The sequence below is a fragment of the Oryx dammah genome, unplaced genomic scaffold (genome assembly GCF_014754425.2).
Source record: "Oryx dammah isolate SB20612 unplaced genomic scaffold, SCBI_Odam_1.1 HiC_scaffold_18, whole genome shotgun sequence".
Lineage (NCBI taxonomy): Eukaryota > Metazoa > Chordata > Mammalia > Artiodactyla > Bovidae > Oryx > Oryx dammah.
In genome coordinates this window covers 95,261,186-95,282,723 of record NW_024070202.1, presented here as the reverse complement: position 1 = coordinate 95,282,723, position 21,538 = coordinate 95,261,186, and the positions used below count along the sequence as shown (strand labels likewise).

The 21,538-nt window shown below is 37.3% G+C and overlaps 1 protein-coding gene across 4 annotated transcripts in view; it reads right to left on the bottom strand.

Moving 5' to 3' along the window:
* Positions 1-21,538, bottom strand: part of MKLN1 (muskelin 1) — a 367,056-nt gene that overhangs the window by 128,476 nt on the left and 217,042 nt on the right. For all 4 annotated transcript variants that reach the window (XM_040259653.1, XM_040259651.1, XM_040259650.1 and 1 more), the window contains one exon: positions 13,607-13,676. Coding sequence is in view for 2 of the 4 variants with exons in the window: in XM_040259651.1 (XP_040115585.1) it covers positions 13,607-13,676 (70 nt within the window). In the remaining 2 variants the exon portion in view is untranslated. The remainder of the gene's footprint in view (positions 1-13,606; positions 13,677-21,538) is intronic.

Here is a 21,538-nt window from a genome sequence, read left to right as displayed (position 1 = left end):
GCTTTAGATAGGTCTATCATCAAAAGTATCTCCCAGGAGCTGAGCCTTAAAGGATGAGGCAGCATAGTGTCCTCAGGCTGCCATAACATATTACCACAAACCTGGTGGTTTAAAACAACAGAAATGTCTTCTCTCACAGTTCTGAAGGCCAGCAGTCTGAACTCTAGATGTTAGCAGGACAATGTTCCCTCCGAAGGCTCTAAGAGCAGGTCCTCCTTTGCCTCTACCAGGATCTAGTGGCTCCTGGTGCTCTTTGCTTGTGGCAGCGTAATTCCAACCTCTGTCTCCATCCGTCACATGACCTTCTTCCTTGTGTCCCTCTGTGTTTTCTCCTTTTCTGTGTCTAATAAAAACACTTGTCATTTGATTTAGGGCTCAATCTAATCCAGGATGATCTCACTTTGAGACCCTTATCTTAATTACATCTGTTAAAACCTTTATTTGAAATAAGGTTACATTCTGAGGTTGCACATATCTTTTTTTTTTTCCCCCAGAGGGTAGTGGGGAGCACTAATCACCTACTACACAGAGCCAGTCAGGCAAAAAGGCTTATGAAAAATGAGTTCTGGAAACTGTTAAAAGGCCAGCATGATTGGAGCCTAGTAAGCAAGGTTGAGAATGATATATGTTGAGATTGAAGAGAAGTTACTATATCATACATCATAAATGCCATAGAATCTGTTAAGCACAATGGAAAGCCAAGATATGATTAACATCACACACAGTCTATCTGGTAGAAAATGGATCAGAGGAAATGGCCAATGAATTGGATACAGTTATAATAATTCCAACAAAAGGAGAGATGAAGGAGATTTAAACTCAGGCAGTGTGGAGACAGAGAGGATTAGACAGTTTTGACATATATTTTGGAGCAAGAATGAAAGGGATTAAGTAATAGCTGGATATAGGGATGGCTTGCTCAGTTGCTCAGTCCTGTCCTACTCTACACCACCATATGGACTGCTGTATGCCAGGCTTCCCTGTCCTTCACCATCTCCCGGAGTTTGCTCAAATTCATGTCCATTGAGTCGGTGATGCCAGCCAACCATCTCATTCTCTGACAGCCCCTTCTCCTCCTGCCCTCAATCTTTCCCAGCACCAGGGTCTTTTAAAATGAGTTAGTTCTTCGAATCAGGTGGCCAAAGTATAGGGAGGGGAGAAAGTAGCAATAGTGGTGATTTAGTTTTTGACCTGAATAACAGGGTAATTGAAATATCATTTACTCTGATGGGAAGGACTGACAAAGAAATTGGCAGCATGGAAATGAAACTAGAAAAGTCCAAGATTATATATCTGTGTAAATCTCAGTGTAATAAATCAGTGTCTAAAACAACAGTCACTTCATGAAGTCCCATCACCTCATGGCAAACGGAGAAACAGTGGAAAAAATGAGACTTTATTTTTTGGGGGGGTCAAAAAATCACTGCAGATGGTGACTGCAGCCATGAAATTAAAAAACACTTACTCCTTGGGAGAAAAGTTATGACCAACATAGACAACGTATTAAAAAGCAAAGACATTACTTTGCCAACAAAGGTCCATCTAGACAAAGCTATGGTTTTTCCAGTAGACATGTATAGATGTAAGAGTTGGACCATAAAGAAAGCTGAGCACCGAAAAATTGTGGTGTTGGAGAAGACTCTTGAGAATCCCTTGGACAGCACGGAGATCCAACCAGTTAATCCTAAAGGAAATCAACCCTGAATATTCATTGGAAGGACTGATGATAAAGCTGAAACTCCAATACTTTGGCCACCTAATGCAAAGAACTGACTCACTGGAAAAGACCCTGATGCAGGGAAAGATTGAAAGCGGGAAAAGAGGACGACAGAGGATGAGATGGTTGGATGGCATCATCGACTCAATGGACGTGAGTAAGAGCAAGCTTCAGGAGTTGGTGATGGACAGGGAGGCCTGGAGTGCTGCAGTCCGTGGGGTTGCAAAGAGTTGGACATGACCTAGTGATTGAATTGAACTGAACTGAAAACAACAGTCCCCTTCTGTCATCCCCTCTCATCCTCTGTCGACTAGAAGGGGACTGTTGTTTTAGACACTTCTTTCCTTAGTTACTTGTAAAGTCTCGTCACACAACCACTTCTTTTTCTTTGGGATAGTTTTGGTCACTGCTTCTTGTACAATATTATGAACCTTCATCCATAGTTCTTCAGGCACTCTGTCTACCAGACCTAATCCCTGTCACCTCTACCGTATAGTCATAAGGAATTTGCTTTAGGTTGTAACTGAACGGTCTAGTGGTTGTCCCTATTTTCTTGAATTTAAAGCCTGAATTTTGCAATAAGGAGCTCACGATCTGAGCCACAGTCAAATCATGTTGTTTTTATGGACTATATAGAGCTTCTCCACCTGTGGCTGGAAAAAAAATAATCAATCTAACTTCGGTATTGACCATCTGGTGATGTCCACATGTAGAAAGGTTTCTAGGGTTGTTGGAAAAGCATGTTTACTATGATCAGAATGTTCTCTTGATAAAAGTTGGTTAGCCTTTGCCCTGCTTCACTTTGTACTCTAAGATCAGACTTCCCTGTTATTCTGGGTATCTCCTGACTTCCTACTTTTGCATTCCAATCCTCTATGATGAAAAGGACATCTTTTCGTGTGTGTGTTCTAGAAGGTCTTATAGGTCTTCAAAGATCCAGTCAACTTCAGCTTCTTTGGCATTAGTGGCTGGGGCACAGACTTGGATTACTGTGATGCTGAATGATTTGTCTTGGAAACAAACCATTCTGTCGTTTTTGAGATTGCACCCAGGTACAGCATTTCGGACTCTTTTGTTGACTATGAGGGCTAATCCACAACTGAGCGTCATTTCTGCTTTGGTCCAGCCCCTTCATTCTTTCTGGAGCTATTAGTAATTGCCATCTACTCTTCCCCAGTAGCATATGGAACACCTCCAACCTGCAGGGCTTATCTTCTAGTGTCATATTTTTTGCCTTTGCATATTGTTCATGGGGTTCTCACAGTAGAATACTGGAGTGGGTTGTGATTTCCTCCTCCAGTGGACTGCGTTTTGTCACAACTCTTCACCATGACCTGTCCGTCTTTGGTGGCCCTGCAAGCAGGAAGGGTAGGCTAACTCTACTGTTTTGCGTAAATGCAGTTGGGATTATCATCAGGACTGCCTTTATCTATAAAGCCTTTATCCCCCAAGTCTTGAAGGGAAAAGATAAACACTAGCTGCCAGTCTTTTGGTTGTACAATAAAAAGGCTTGGGTGAAAACCCTTTTTCTGGATTGGCTCCACTGATGCTTTGTCCTTGATACAGGAATTGTTCTGCCAGTAAGAAACTGCCTTTTAAAGCTCCTTTCATACTGGACAATACCCCTGGCTACCTAGAACTCTGTGAGTGCAACATCAAAGGTGTCAAAGTGGTCTGCTGCTGCTGCTACTAAGTCGCTTCAGTCGTGTCTGACTCTGTGCAACCCCATGGACTGCAGCCTACCAGGCTCCTCCCTCTGCCCATGGGATTTTCCAGGCAAGAGTACTGGAGTGGGTTGCCATTGCCTTCTCCGTCAAAGTGGTCTACTTGCCCCCAAATACAGTGTCTCTAATTCAGCCTCTAGATCAGGAGTCATAAAGATCTTTAAGGCTCATACTCTATGGGAAAGATTGTCAATGCTATGGAAGAAAACTCTGATAGAACACCATGAACATCTGGAAGAATTTCACCACTGAAGATGCCATGGTTATTGTAGAAAAAGCTGTGAAAGCCTTTAAGCCCAAAACAATAAATTCCTGCTGGTGAAAACTGTGTCCCGATTTCACATATGACGTCACAGGATTTATAACAGAGCCAATCAAGGAGATCTTGAAAGAGAGAGTTGATATCAAAAGAAAGGTGAGGGATGAAGGATTCCAAAATACAGACCTTAGCAGAATTCAAGAGCTAACAGACATCAAACCAGAGGACTTAAAAGTAGATAACTTGATGGAGATAAGTGCTTCCAAACTAGTGCCAGACGCCGAGAAGAAACACCAGAAGATGCTATGCCAGAAAACAAACTGACAACAGACGACCTGACAGAAAGAAGGGTTCCAATTATTCAAGACTGCTTTTGACTTCTTTTACAGCATGACAGACGCACTAAAACTAAAACAGAGTGGAAGAAGGATTGCTACTGTATAAAAACATGTCTACAGTAATGAAAAAGCAAAAGAGTCAGAAGTTACCAGGTATTCATGCACAGTTACACCAAGTGTGCCTGCCTCTCCCGGCAACTCCTCTCCGTCTCCCACTGAGGCCACTCCTGAGACAGTTACACCAACTCCTCTTCTTCCTCCTCCTCCGCAGCCTACTCAACATGAACATGACAAGAACCAAGAACTTTATGATGACCCATGTCCACTTAATGAGCAGTAAGTAATCATCATGCCATACAACTGATAAACCTCTCTGCTGTGTATGTGTGTATCATTGTGTGAACATTTAGTAACTGTCCAGCAAGAACTATATGAAACTATTTTTGTGCGATCATCATTGCCTAAGTATTCATTGTATAGAACACTTCTGACTTCTGTACAAGACTTTACTGACATAGATAGCCAATCCTTACATAGGCATGAGGTGACTAACATTTTATATAAAATTAATAGTTTTACTGTTTTGCAACTTTATTTTCAAATAATTATCATTATTTGATAATTTGATATCAATAGTATCATACAGTATGCCCCCTCTCTCTTTAGTAATTGGAAAAATTACATATCAACCTATCAACACAGTTAAGAGGCTGCCAGGAGGCAGCGTGAGGAACTCCGCCCATAGCAAAGGTCATGAGGAAGGAGGCTTCGGCATACGCAAAGGCGGGATCGAGCCTCAGGAAACCCCCTGTTCCCGAGCATCTACCCCCAAAACCAGAGTCTGATTTATGCTCTCACCTACACCTCTGACTTTACGGGGGGCTCTCCCCCATCACCATTTCTCTCGGAGAAGGAGTTAACTTGCAGCTCCAGTTAATAAAAATTCCTGGGCGTGACAAGAGTGTTTCAACTTACAAACTCCTCTGAAGGTTCTCTAGCCTGCCTGAGCAGGTTCGTCCAGCCACATGTGATTGTTTACAGCCTCCCAACCGTGAGAGGCACGAGATGCTTTAAACTTTTTATATACACACTCTTTTGAGAAGATTATACACACTCTTTTAGAAAATTATTAGTATAGTATAGTAGATTGATTAGAAATTATATTTGTGAAGGGTTTTCATTTGTTGAGCCAATATTTGCTGCTAAATCTCCATATTCCCTGCCCTTATAATGAATATAACTAACATATAGGAGAAATAAGTATTAACCTTTAAGATTAGTCATGTTAAACCTTAGGCTAAGTAAATTCCTTTTCTTGATTGTAACCCACTACACCCTCACCCTATAGGAATGCAACTTTATTTGGAGGGTGGCGCTTGGTTTAAGAAAAAATCACCCCTGGAGAAAGTAAGTTTTCTGGTTAACTGACTGTTATCAGAAAGGACCATAACATGTCAGCAGGCCTCATGGCCAGAAGATGATGTAAAACCCCTAAGACCTTTGTATAATTTTATATGAAGCACCTGATTGTGACAAGGGTCAGGTCTGCTGACCCCCACATGACTCTGTATTCATCCCTATGTATAACAAAAAGTATATAAGCAAACCTGAAAAATAAAGAAATCGGATCAGTTTCTGGAAAGACTGATTCCCCCGTGTCGTTCTTTCTTTCCCCTTCTGGCTGAATTCCCATCTGGAACGTGGGTACTCACCAAGCCTGCTAATTTTGCCTAGGCTTCTAAGATTGGACCGGGGAGGCCTCAGTGCCTCCTCTCCTTCGGGAGAATGGAAAGACGCCTGTGGTCTACATAGGTGGTGCAAATTCCTTGTCTTGGAGTTTTATTGATATTCCACATAAACCAAGTTATTCAGCCTCTCTTTCTCCACTAATTTTCCTACTACACTATTCTAATCTCTCTTTATATCTGTAATTAAATAAGTTTTTTCCTAGGATGCCAATTCTGTCTCCCCTTCAAATTATCCTAGATCCACCGGGGCTGGACCCCGGCAAGAGGCTTTTGAGACAATGTCAATAATGTTTTAAGTACTGTGCAATAAAATATACCATAAATATTTTATGGTATACTCATTCATTCATTAGTATATACGGCAAGATACTGTGAAGCAACTGTATCAATTACAATACTACTGAAGAATTGATGCTTTTGAACTGTGGTGTTGGAGAAGACTCTTGAGAGTCCCTTGGACTGCAAGGAGATCCAACCAGTCCATTCTGAAGGAGATCAGTCCTGGGTGTTCATTGGAAGGAGTGATGTTGAAGCTGAAACTCCAATACTTTGGCCACCTCATGGGAAGAGTTGACTCACTGGAAAAGACCCTGACTGGGGGCAGGAGGAGAAGGGGATGATAGAGGATGAGATGGCTGGATGGCATCACTAACTCGATGCACATGAGTTTGGGTGCACACCATCGGTGTCCCGATGGACAGGGAGGCCTGGCATGCTGCGATTCATGGGGTCACAAACAGTCGGACACAATGAGCGACTGAACTGAACCAAACCATAAAGCCATTACATTCCTGCTTCTTCATTTATCAATGAATGGTTATACCTGTAAATATATACAAATTTCTTTTCCACATTTTACCTTTTCATTTTTGGTCTCTAGTGTTGGTAATACATCTACAGAGTTTTGTATCATGTAATAAAATGCTGATGTAGATATGGACAGACCATTCATCTTGTACACAGCAAAAACTTATGATATCAATAAACACAGTAGAGTAAAAGTACTTTCTATTCCTTATGATTTTCTTTTCTCTAGCTTACTTTATTATAAGATACAGTATTAATAAATAATACATATAACACAAAAAATACCTGTTAATTGACTATGTTATCAATAAGGTTTTGGAACAACAGTAGGCTATGAGTAATGTTTTGGGGGAGTCAGAAGTTACCATGCAAATTTTCAACTGAAGAAGAGTTGCCACCTCCTTGCATTGTTCAAGGATCAACTGTATCTCTACCTTATGATGTAGCAACTTTACCTCCAAACATTTATCTCAAATAATTGAAAATATGTGTCATTTAAAAAAATCTTATAAAAGAATATTTATATAAGCTTTCTTCACAATCACCAAAAACTTAAATGTAACAAATATCCATAAACAGGAAAACAGATGAACAAATTGTGGTATATCCATAGGAAAAAATGGTATTCTGTTAATGAAAAGAAATGAAATACGATGCATGTAAGAAGTGGATAGCAACCCCCCACCTCAAAATTCGAAGTATAAAAAGTCATATACAAAAGAGTGTGTATATGCTCTGACTCCATTTCTATTAAATTTTAGTACAAGCAAAACTAATCTGTGGCAAAAGAAATCCTCTTGCCTCCGGGTAAAGTGTGGGAGACTGAAGGATTCACTGGTAAGGGACAGAAAGAATCTTTCTGACGTAATGAAAATGCTTGACATCTTGATAAGCATATAAATTAATGTGTGCATTTTTCAAAATGAATACCATGCACTTTAGGTTCATGCATTTCACTATATGTAAATTATATTAAACAAAACTGTATTATTGAACACATACAATGTTCTTTTCACAAACTAGGGCAAAATACCATAAAGAAACTTCATAAATTTGCTGGCACCCTGGTTCCACAGATAGAAATTACATCAAAATACATATATTTTCTGTTTATTCCTCACTTTACAAAATCTTATTCCCATAATATTGTTATGGTTCACCTAACAGAAAGAATAACAGGAGTGTATTGCAAAAGCTATAATATACACATACCCCAAGTGTATTAAATAATCACTGAAGTTTCTTGACCTTCAATAGCAGAATGCCCACAATTTGTTAAACTTTCAACTCTTCTCTCTCCAGGCCCAGAAAGCAAAGAATATTACCTAATATAGTACTTTTATTTAAACTACCTCATAAAGAACTTATAGTTGTAGCAGAAAAATTATGATTTAATCTTTCTTAAAACAATTATCAAGACATATATAACCACCTGTACATTTTAATCAACCCTAGGGCACTCCCCAGTCACCCTGAAAGACGTGTTTTCCATGGCAGTATTAGTAACTTCTATAAAACATATCTGATGTGGGAGAAGGAGGAAATTACTATCTTAAAGTATGTATGGGGTTTTCGTTCATGCTACATTTACTCTCTACCAGTACGGACAGATAATCCAAAATTGACAGCAATGCTTTCCTCACTAGGTCGCCAAGTATTTGCTCCCTTCCACAATGGAAATGGCTTTCACTCTTTTTTCTAATTACATAAATTATAAGTTGAAAATGAGAATCAGAACAAAAGCGTAAGAACAAAATTTAAAAGAAATTAAAATTCCTAAATTCCATTATTCTGATACAACCACCACCATTTTGATGATTCAGTTGAACCCTGTTGTACACACTTACACAGACACACACTTTACATAATTTGAATATCATATATGTTGTTTTTCATGGGAATAACTCTTTCAAATGGTTCTTTTATCTCCCTTTCCTCTTTCATCTCCTCCTCTCTTAAATAACCAATGTCAACAACCAGATATATATCCTTTCATATCTTTACCTGGTCTCACTGTATCAAATAAAAATATACACATATACATACAGACACACTGTTGAAGGACAGAGAGTTGTTACTCAGGTAACAATAGTAGGATCCTATTACAGATGTTTCTCTGCATCATGTTTTTCTCATTTTATGGAGGAAATTCCTCCAAGTCAACTGGTATGAAGCCAGTTCACTGTATTTAAATGACTGACAATACTCCATAAAAAATGTATTCAACCATTACCTTGTAGATAAGTACTCTTTTTTTCTCCTGAGCCAAAATCTGACCCTCAGTAACAGGTGAAATAATGTTTGTTTTTAACTGCTAACTTCTGTGGTAATTTGTTACACAGCAATTGAATGACTAATATAGACTCCAAGGTCAAAAGAAATATCAACAGTTCTACTTACTAAGTAGTTATATCCAAACAAGTATTCATGTCCTGACAACTGAGTAGCCACCTGAAAAAAATTCTTAACATACATTACAAGAAAAATATTTCTATTTTTATCTACCCCATTCATAGTCCAACACAAGCTTTAGAAAATTGTTTAAGAGTTCATTCACTCTGGGATGCCATTCTCAAAACATGCCATATGTCCTAGCATCCATGTATACACACAGTCCTTCCTCTTTATGGTTAAAAAAGGAGTAGAAGAGAGGCTTTGAGTTTGTTTCCCATCCTTTTCTAAATAACTACACATTAACTTCCGTATCCACTTAAGCTGCACATACTGAACATAATTACAATATCTTACTGACAAAGTCAAGCACTATCTATCAAACTGTATATTCTAATAACAGCAATGCCTTAGATCTATGCAGTCTAATACATAGCCACTAGCCACCTGGGGCTAAGTATTCTAAACTAATTAAAATTAAGTAAAATTTAAAACTGCATTCCTTAGTGGTACTAGACTCATTTCAAATACTCAACAGCTATCTGCTGTTAGCAACTGCCATACAATACAGTGCAGATTATAAGAATATATTCATCACTGTAGAAAGTTTACTGCAAACAATATCCTAGAGGTTAATGAAAAACAGAGTATTCTTGCACTAAAGACCCACTAAATGTCATACTGTTGGTTTTCTACTTGTTACTTATTCTATCTTCCCTTTTATGACACTTTGCCAGTTATCAACTTGCTGTTGATGTGCCTATCTTTCATAGCTATGGTCCCCATGCACAAAGCTGCTTCCAGCTGCTGAAACCTGAAGAAACAATGAACCAAACAGAATAACATTAAATGCAAAGTGGATTCTTAAGAAAAGGCTATTAGAATCTAAAAATCTCATCACATTGTTTTTGATTTTTCAGAGTCCTCTTTTCCTTTCTTTCTAATCTCAGACCTGTTTAAAATATGATAAATGAATTGTTGGTTACAGTACAGCTGTTCCTATCTTTTCACAGATCTGGTACTTGCAAATTCATCTACTCATTAAAATTTATTTGTAACATCAAATCAATATTCTCAGTCATTCCTGGACATGCACAGAGCAGCAAAAAATTTAAGTGGCCATATGCAATCCCATGGACAGACGAGCCGGGTGGGCTGGTCCATGGGGTTGCAAAGAGCTGGCTACAACTTACTGACTGACCTGGCATGCACGCATACTCTCTGAGCTTAAGGTCAAACAAGGGACCCTACATACTTGCTCTCATACAAGTGTCTTTCTCATGGTCTATTTAGTGCCACATTTTAAAATATTTTTGTGTTTGCTGTTGGTGTTTCACTGCTAAAAGGGTCCCCAAAGTGTAGTGCTGAAGTGCTGCCTGGTGTTTTTAAATACAAGAAGGCAGCAATGTGCCTTACAGAGAAAATATCTTTGTCAGATAAGCTTTATTCGGGCAAGAGTTACAGTGCTATTGGCTGTGAGTTCAATGAAATGAATAAACCATATACACAAAGTAAGATGACTTTAAACAGAAATGCATATAAAGCAACATTATGTATGGACTGGTTGATAAAAATCCAGTAACCAAGAGTAACAAGAGGCTCACAGAAACCTAACTCTGAGTTACAATGAACAATCCACCAGTCTGGCAAAATCTAAAAATCAGTCATAGAAGTGATAGGGAGAGTACAAGACACAGCAACTTTCATACACTGCCAATCAGAGTACAAACCATAGAGACATTTTCTAAAAACTTTTGCATTACCAGATAGAACTCAAATACACATATCCTCTATGATCCAGCAACTGTATGCCAAGGTATATACCCTAAAGAAACTCTTGTATGTATGTACCAGGAAAAAACATACAAGAATGTTCATAGTACTCTGTTCCTAAGACCAAAAACTATAAAAACTCAAAAGCCTATCAAATTGAAAAATAGATAAATATATTTTTGCATACTGATATACTAGAATACCAAACAGTTAAAACTGTATGTGTTAAGTCACTTCAGTTGTGTCTGACTCCTTGCAACCTATGGACTATATAGCCCACCAGGTCCAGGCAATACTGGAGTGGGTTGCCATGCCCTCCTCCAGAGGATCTTCCCAACCCAGAGATCAAACCCACATCTCTTATGTCTCCTGCATCGGCAGGCTGGTGCTTTACAAGTTAGCACCACTGGGGAAGGTCAGTCAAAACTAACAAACTACAATTATACTCGGCAACATTAATATCATAATGTTTAACAAACAAACAAAAAGCCACAGAAAATGTATAAATGGATTCAATTTCTATTATATTTACATAAAGTCAAAACCAGACCACCTGACCTGCCTCTTGAGAAACCTGTATGCAGGTCAGGAAGCAACAGTTAGAACTGGACATGGAACAACAGACTGGTTCCAAATAGGAAAAGGAGTACGTCAAGGCTGTATATTGTCACCCTGCTTATATGCAGAGTACATCATGAGAAACGCTGGGCTGGAAGAAGCACAAGCTGGAATCAAGATTGCCGGGAGAAATATCAATAACCTCAGATATGCAGATAACACCACCCTTATGGCAGAAAGTGAAGAAGAACTAAAGAACCTCTTGATGAAAGTGAAAGAGGAAAGTGAAAAAGTTGGCTTAAAGCTCAACATTCAGAAAACGAAGATCATGGCATCTGGTCCCATCACTTCATGGGAAATAGATGGGGAAACAGTAGAAACAGTGGCTGACTTTATTTTTGGGGTCTCCAAAATCACTGCAGATGGTGACTGCAGCCATGAAATTAAAAGACACTTACTCCTTGGAAGGAAAGTTATGACCAGCCTAGGCAGCATATTGAAAAACAGAGACATTACTTTGCCAACAAAGGTCCATCTAGTCAAGGCTATGATTTTTCCAATGGTCATGTATGGATATGAGAGTTGGACTATAAAGAAAGCTGAGTGCCGAAGAATTGATGCTTTTTAACTGTGGTGTTGGAGAAGACTCTTGAGAGTCCTTTGGACTGCAAGGAGATCCAACCAGTCCATCCTAAGGGAGATCAGTCCTGAATGTTCATTGGAAGGACTGATGTTGAAGCTGAAACTCTAACACTTTGGCCACCTGATGCGAAGAGCTGACTCATTTGAAAAGACCCTGATGCTAGGAAAGATTGAGGGCAGGAGGAGAAGGAGACAACAGAGGATGAGATGGTTGGATGGCATCACCGACTCGATGGACATGGGTTTGGGTGGACTCCGGGAGTTGGTGATAGATAGAGAGGCCTGGCATGCTGCGGTTCAAGGGGTCGCAAAGAGTCGGACACGACTGAGCGGCTGAACTGAACTGAAAGTCAGACGAAACTTAAATCACAGGAATTTATAAACATATACATATATAATACTGTGAGAATATGGTTAACAAATAGTGAAGTCACTCAATCGTGTCCGACTCTTTGCGACCCCATGGACTGTAGCCCACCAGACTCCTCAGTCCATGGAAATTTTCCAGGCAAAAGTGCTGGAGTGGGTTGCCATTTCCTTCTCCAGGGGATCTTCCTGACCCAGGGATCAAACCCAGGTCTCCCACATTGCAGGCAGACGCTTTACTGTCTGAGCCACCAAGGAAGGCCATGGTTAACAAATATGAAATAATAATTATGGAAGTGGGATTAGAGGACAGATACAAGATGGGGCTCACAGGAAGCTTCAAAGGTTGCAGTGGTTTTCCATTTCTAAAGATGGCTAAAGAGTAAATAAGTATTTGTTTTACTATTCTTTAAATTTTATATATAAGTATGTATATTTTTTCCCTTTGAATATAGCATATTTTGTAATGAAACACTTAAAACATGAGGTGATTCAAAAAGGTTTGTACACAGTAAAAAAACAATTAAAAGGAAAAATAAGTACAGAGACTAGGTTTCCAAGAATTACGGTAAAATTAAGTTTTATTTATCCAACTTCTTTACCTATCAGAGCATTAATTTCCTCCAGGATATGGACATAATAAGTGTAAATGCTGAAAGTGTATAAATGAAAAATGATTATTTTTTACTTCAGATGACTTCAGACACTATTTGTCAAGGAAACAATTTAGCTCACGGTCCTAATACCATCTAAGTACACTTCTTTAGTAAAATAACAAACTACGTTAAGTTTATTTTTTCTAACAGGCAGTTACTGAATCACTGAGTAGAAGTCCAATTTACCAACATCACATTAAATATTTACAGAATGCCTTGAGTTTAAGTGCAGTAGAAGCCACAAACTCTTCAGGTCTGTACTCTGATCAGTTACTGCTCAGAACAGTAACCAGCACCACAACCTGTTCTTTTAGTTAACATTTTCCTCAAAATATAACAAGAGACTTAGTTTTGAATCATTAGTAAGCCCCCCCAAATTAGATTTTAAATGTTCCAGTAAAGAGAAATAAAAAGTCTATGCTTCATCAAACCCCACACTACATTTGCCTATGAAGTAAAAATTCTTCCAAAATATAAACAAACAAAAAAAGGGGAAATAAAAATTTACCTAACAGTTTCAAAGACTGAATAAACTACTGATGTAATCCAGATAACTGTTAACCATTCAGTACTTGCCTATTTAAAATATGAGTTCTAAATGGAATCAGGTATTAAACATAATCTTACCTGTGGAGGGTAGTTGCTCTCTGAAGACCACCTTGAAGACTGGTCATTTGGTTTATCAACTAAAATGTTCCTGAAATTTAAAAAAAGGAAATTATACACTTAATTAAAAGAATAAGTCAACAAAAATATGTAAAAAGAGGAATAATCTACAAGATGCTAAAATTATCACTAAGTTACATAATACTGGGAAATTGAATAAGAAGAAAAAAAAGGAAACAGAACAAGAAACACAGAAAATGTCTAGCAGTTTTAAGGTTTTTAAATATGATAAAGGTAGTATTTTAAACAATTGAAAAAAAGCATTTTATTTATATATATGTGCACACAGAGAGAGAGCTCTACTTCGTATCAAGTGACAAAATGAACTGCAGGTGTACTTAGGAATTTAAGGTAAACAAAGTAATAAAATACTAATAATACTATAAATTTATGCACACACATATATGTGTGTATATATATTTAGGAATTTAAGGTAAATAAATAAAAGACCTAATAATTAATATAATATGATATCATATATATACACACATATATGTATATGTTTATATAAATATATACATCTTTTTTTTTTCAATCTTTGAATCAAGAAGGTCTTTTAAGCCCAGCACCTAAAACAGACCTATGGAAAAAGGAATTGATATATGTAACTTTGGAAGGTAGTGTTTTCACTGGAAATTGTAAGGCTAAAGACAAACGGAATCACACATAAAAAAGTACTTTATTTGATACATTTATTTCTCAGAGGGATATGGGTTAATCCTGAAACACTTTATACTGGTGTCAAACAAACAGTAAATGGAAATAGATGATGGGAGTCAAGCTTCTCACTTTGGAGTGGAAAGTAACAGAAAAGCAAGGGGATGAAGGTTGGAATGAACCCAAGGGTACTGAAATAGAGTCACAGACATCAGTGTGAACTCATATTAATATTCAGCTTTATATAGATACAGATAAAGAGATTCAATAATTATATGTGAGTGTGCACACACACACTGGCACAAACAGTACTCCCAGCTCTGTTCACTAATAGGGACTACAATCAGTGACACTCCAGTAGCAGTGAGTACACTCAATACCAATTCTTGGTTTCTATATACCACAGTCCAATAAAAAGAAACAGGGATTCTTGGGAAAGGAGCTGATTCTAGGCGTAGAGCAGGGAATTCAGAACATTAGTCTGGAACATCTTGTAGTGCTCAAAACAACAAAGGTCGGGGCACGGAGGGGCATGTCAAAGGGATACAGAGGAGCCAACCTGAGAGAATGAATGGCCAAAGCTAAAATAACTAAACAGCAAAATAAATAATGAGGTACTGGACTACAACCCAAATATCCCTGAGTCTCTAGTGATATAAATAACTCTAGTCTAACAATCAGGAAAACATCAAACAGATTCAGACTTAAGAATACTCAACAAAATACATGACCAGTACTCCTCAAACTATCAATACAATGAAAAATACGGAAAGATCAAAAAACCACCACAGACCAGAAGAGAGTAAAGGAACAAAATAAGTAAAAGTAATGGTATCTTGAATGGGATCCGGATCAGAAGACACTAATAGGAAATCTAACAAAATTCAAATAAAATGTGAAATTTAGCTAACAGTAATGTATCAGTGTTGGTATCTTCGTCATGACAAAGGTACCATGGTAATATAAGATGTCATCAACAGGAGAAACTAGATGATGGGCAAAACTATCACAGAAAAGGTACTTAATAAATGTCGAAACAATGAATGAATTTTTTTAAAGACAGAACTATAAGAAAAAGAATTTTATTACATACACATTTTACAAAGATAAACATGAATACATGAAATGACCTCAAGCATTCTAAAAGGTAAAAACCAGCTAGAAAAATATAGGCAATGTAAAACACAAAAGGCTAATTAAAATTTGAATATTTAAACAGCACTTAATTATAAATACAGCCTTCCCACGTGGCCCAGATGGTAAAGACTCTGCCTGCAATGTGGGAGACCCAAGTTTGATCCCTGGGTTGGGAAGATTCCCTGAAGGAGGGCATGGCAACCCACTCCAGTATTCTTGCCTGAGAATTCCATGGACAGAGGAGCCTGGTGGGCTACAGTCCATGGGGTCACAAAGAGTTGGACACGACTGAGTGACTAAGTATAAATAGCCCATACAAAAACTGGCAAACCCAACCATTCAAAATCAATAATAACCAAAAATTAGAGATTAAAACAAAGATACACATTATCCCTATAAAATTGAGCCTATACTCAAAACAACATATTTGAATCATAACTGCAGTTGTTGGCCAGAGCTGGTAAAATGGTACTCTCATATTTTCCTGGCAGAAATGTAAATTGATACAACTTTTCAAGAGAGAATTTTAATATACTATATATCAAAAACATTTCAAATATGTATATACTTTTAAATAAAAATGATAACAGCCGTGATGACAACGATGATGTTTGTATCTAACATTTCTGAGCTTTTACGACATCCTGGTCTAAGTGCTTTCCATATATAAACTATTACCTTTAACGTACAGATTAAGAAACTGAGAGGGATAAATTAATATACCTAAGTGGTGGTGGCGGTTTAGTCGCATCCGACTCTTTGCAACCCCATGGACTGTACCCCACCAGGCTCCTCTGTCCATGGGATTTCCCAGGCAAGAATACTAGAGTGGGTTGCCATTTCCTCCTCCAGGGGATCTTCCCAACCCAGGAATCGAACCCAGGTCTCCTGCAATGCAGTCAGATTCTTTACCAACTGAGCTACAAGGGAAGGCCCCCTACACACCAAAAAAAAGAATCTCAACCCAAGGCGATCTGACTCCAAAGCCAATGCTTTTAATCACCATAGTACACAGATTTAGCATATTTCACTTCCTGGAACTTAACCTAAACAATAATCCAGGGGATTTAAAACATCCACGTTTATCACAATTCAATTTATAACAGGAAATTGTAAACAAATTGTCTAACAATAGAGGATGTGTTAAAAAAACTTATGAAATGTCTATGTTACAGAATAACATGTAACCATAATGTATATTATGGCCTCACTTTAATGCTGTTGGCAAAAGTTTACTACACAGTGAGTGAAGGGAAAAGGCAGTTTACAGAGTATGTACACTGAATCAAGTATTGTAAGTAATAATAATGTTCGTGCATGAAAAGAAAAGACCAAGAATATATGCTAAATTGCTAATGTAGCTATCAGTGGTGAGATTACAATGACTTTCTTCCTTCTTTGCACTTTTTTGTACTTTTCAAATATTCTAAAACTAACACATCAACATATAATCAGAAAAAAAGATGTGTTTTATTAAGCATTACAAAACAAAGATAAGAACTCTATGAAAAGACTGCAGTACTGTCAAAAACTAAAGCTATAAAACGAGGGGGAAAAAAAATCACTCTGACATGAAAGTATGAAAGAAAATCTAATATAACTATGATAAATTGGGACCACAAAAATCACAAAGTATAATACATTGGGGGAGGGGAGATCAAATGACATGTGAATTAACTTCATTATTTTCATAGCTCTTAAGAATAATGTTTCCAAAACTGATAAAAAGAAAGAGACTCAAGAATACTGAAATTTAGAATAAAAACATACTACCTATCTTATAAGTTATTTGAGACAGAATACCAACAACAACAAAATAGCAAAAAGGAGCTAACAGAAGATTAAATGAAAGCAGGACACACTGAAAACAGAAAATTTAAAATACAATATTAATACAAAGAATATAAAACAGTCAGACATATAAATGGCCTAAAATAACACAGTAAGATATCCTTTGAACTGGGTGTTATAGTAGTAACATTACTATTACATGAAGGCACACACACATTAATAGAGTGACTAATAATGGCAGATACAATCTTTGCAAAACTAGGAGGAATTTAAAGAAAAAGTATTAACTGGGATTAAAGGGCTCAACGAGAGAGATAAAAAAATAAAATTTAAAAAAAGTTTGGACTGGAGGAAAACAATAAGATAATAAGAATAAGAGTTCAAGCTAAGATTGTGAGTCAATGAATTGAATGAAAATAAAGTAAAAAACACAGAAGAAACTAATAAAACAATAGCAGGAGATTAAAGTCTCTCAGCATCTAGAAAATTAATAAACAAACATCTATACAATGTTGAAGTAGCAGTAAGTATTAATAGTACTATGAAGAAAAACAAAACAAAGTAGAAGAGAAACAGACCTGGATAATCTGAGGGAGTTAGCCATGTCACAATCTGAAAAATGAGCAGACAGATCACTAAATGCAAAGCTGAAGGGGCAAATAGTTACAGAATGTTATGGTCTTGTGAATTTTGAAATGCCTATTAAACAACCCATTAGAGATTCAGCAGCTGGATTAACTGAGGCTGAAATTCAAGGAAAATGCCAGAGGTGAAAAAATAGAGCCATCAGTATATCAAATGTTAAAGCATATAAAGCTATGACACTGAATGCAATAACTCAGGGGATAAAAAGGAGGTAGAAGTTGCACCCCTTCCACCCCCAACATGGCGCTAATGGTAAAGAAGCTGCTTCCAATGCAGGAGACATAAGAGACACGGGTTCGATCCCTGGGTCTGGAAAATCCTTTGGAGGAGGAAATGGCAACCCACTCCAGTATCTTTGCCTGGAGAATCCCACAGACAGAGGAGCCTAGCAGGCTACAGTCTATGGGGTCACAAAGAGTTGGATACAATTGAAGCAACTTGGCATGCAAAGAGAAGCTGAAGGACTGATTAAGCTCTGGAGGGTCCATTATTTGTGGGGCCAGAGAGAAAGATCAAGCAAAAGAGACTGAGATGGACCAAAGATGAAGAAACTGAAAACTTAGAAACCATGATGTCAAATGAAGAAAGTATTTTGAGAACAAAGAAGTGAAAAACTATGATCAGTGCTGCTGACAAGACAGGATTTGGGTGGTATTCACTTCATTTGCCTAACTCCAAACTTAAAAGTTGCCACACAGAGAGTGCTTAATAAATATTTGATAGATATGAACAAATAACAAATACATAAACAGCACTAAAAGGAAAAAAATTCAAGTGATTCTATTAAAGCATAGAATATATTAATTATATTAAACATATATTAATATATTTGTTATCTGTAATTTAAAGCTTATACTAAGATAAAAGAGAAATATGTACACTTGAAACTAATACAATATTGTAAATCAATTGTATTAATTTAAAAAATGGATAAAAGAGAAATATGATGCAGATCAGAAATGAGGTCAGGTCTAAGGTGCCTTGTAAAGATGGAAGCTTGAAAATAATCCTGATGATTTCTCTCTAGTTCCAACACTAAGTCAACTACCAAGTACCTCTCTTAAGCCCAGAAGGTAACAGAGACCAGAACCAGAACTTTTAAGAATTATCACAAAATCTTATTAGTACTAGGAGGACCACGAGATCCATGGATGCACCTTTCCCCAAGAGAAATGCAGTAACTAAACAAGCACTCCTGGGACAACAGGCTAGTCTCCCTGGCCCACAAAGAGCTTCAGGAGAACTTTACTGCTGAATATAAGAATGTACTTCTCTTAGAGGTGGCTCCCAGTGACCCATGGCAAACCACAGAGAGCTAACAATATACGAAATGTTACACAAAAAGCCACAAGACAAAGACTGCCAGGCTGCCCATAATCTGAGGTATCACAAGCTCTACCCAGAGAGTACACAATACAAAAAAGTTCGTATAGAAGAATGTACAAAAAGAGCCAAGAAAATTTATTTTAAAAGTGAGAAGAGATCATTTTATCAGCTTTTAAAACACTTCAAATTCTTTATAATTAAAACAGTAGGGATAGGAACAAACCAAGAACTAAGAAACAAAAATCCAGAAATTGAGCCCGGTGTAGATGAGAACTTAATATTTTATGAAGATGATATTTTACTTCAATGGGAAATGATACTTCATATTTAAATGATGCTTATACAACTGTATATCCACAAGAAGAAAATAAGTTAACCCCTATCTAATATCATATACAAAATTAATTCCAATTAAAGATATAACCATACAAACATACATAAATATCACAGAAAAAAACTGAGGGCCAATATATACAACCAAAAAAGTGTTAGAGATCTTTCTGTCAAGAAACAGAAGCTTTAAAAGAAAAATTTTATTTAAAAAACTTTAAAATTTTATATTGTAAAAAAAACTCCATAAAAACTGATAGCAATCACATGGGTCAGAATGGCCATCATCAAAAAGTCTACTAAGAATAAATGCTGGAGAGGGTGTGGAGAAAAGGGAACCCTTTTACATTGTTGGTGGGAATGCAAACTGATACAAGCACCATGGAGAACAGTATGGAGATTCCTTAAAAAAACAGGAATAAAATTGCCATATGACCTAGCAATCCCACTACTGGGGATATATACTGGACATATATCCTAAGGAAACCATAACTGAAAAAGACACATGTAGCCCAGTGTTCACTGAAGCACTATTTACAAAAGCTAGGACATGGAAGCAACCTAGATGTCCATCGGCAGATGAATGGATAAGGAAGTTGTGGTACATATAACACAATGGAGTAATACTTAGCTTAAAAAAGAATGTATTTGAGTCAGTTCTAATGAGGTAGATCAACCTAGAACCTAATATACAGAGTGAAGTTAGTCAGAAAGAGAAAGACAGATATCATATATTAACAAACAAATATGAAATCTAGAAAGATGGAACCAATGATCCTATGTGCAGGACAGCAAAGGAGACAAAAACACAAAGAACAGACTTTTGGTCTTAGTGAGAGAAGGAGAAGGTGAGATGATTTGAAAGAATACCATTGGAACATATACATAACTGTACGTAAAACATATAGCCAGTGTGAATCTGATGTATGACATAGAGCACCCAAAGCTGTTGCTCTGTGACAACCTAGAGGGATGGGGTGGGGAGGGAGGTGGAAGCAGGGCTCAGGAGAGAGGAGACACATGTATGCCTATGGCTGATTCATATTGCTATATGGCAAAAACCATTACAATGTTATAAAGTAATTATCCTCCAACTAAAATAAATAAAACTTTTTTAAAAAGACAGGAAACAAGCAATAGTTCAGGAGAAAGTACTTGCAACTCATATGACTAACAAGCTAGTAATCATACCTAAAATAAGTAAAACAGGGTTTCACTTGAGAATAAAATGAAAAATGAGTGGAATGCGTGTCACTGAAGAGTCATTAAAATTTAATGACTAGTAAATAACAACAAAAAATTTTTTTCTAAAGCCCTGTGTCAGGGAAAACAAATTAACACATTAAGATATCTTTTTTCACCCCTCAAATTGATTAAGTTAAATCTTTACTTAACAGGAAATCTCAGGGAGAAACTGTGGACATGTCCATTATTCCAACCTTGATGAAAAGTCAATTTGCAATATCTATCAAAATTCTAAGTGTACATATTCTTTCACCTAGCACTCTCAGAATCTATCCTATAAAAATAAAATCATCAGTATATAAAGATCTATGTATAGAGACTCACTTATGAGTCTAGCTGCAATAGCAGGGAAATAAATCATAAAACACTATACTGCCAGATCTATGCCAGCTAACTTGTAGGGATTTCTGCAATATAAAAAAACAAAGAAGGAAGTATGTTTTATTGTTAAAAAATTATTATTTATATATATTTGTATCCAACTGTGGCTTCCCTGATAGCTCAGCTGGTAAAGAATGCACCAGGAGACCAGGAGACCAGGGTTTGATTCCTGGGTCGGGAAGATCTGTTGCAGAAGAGAGAGGCTGCCCACTCCAGTACTCTAGGGCTTCCCTGGTGGCTCAGACGGTAAAGAATCTGCCTGCAGTGTGGGAGACCTGGGTTTGATCCCCTGGAGAAGGAAACGGCCACTCCGGTATTCTTGCCCAGAGAATTACATGGACAGAGGAGCCTGGCAGGCTACAGTCCATGGGGTCACAAAGA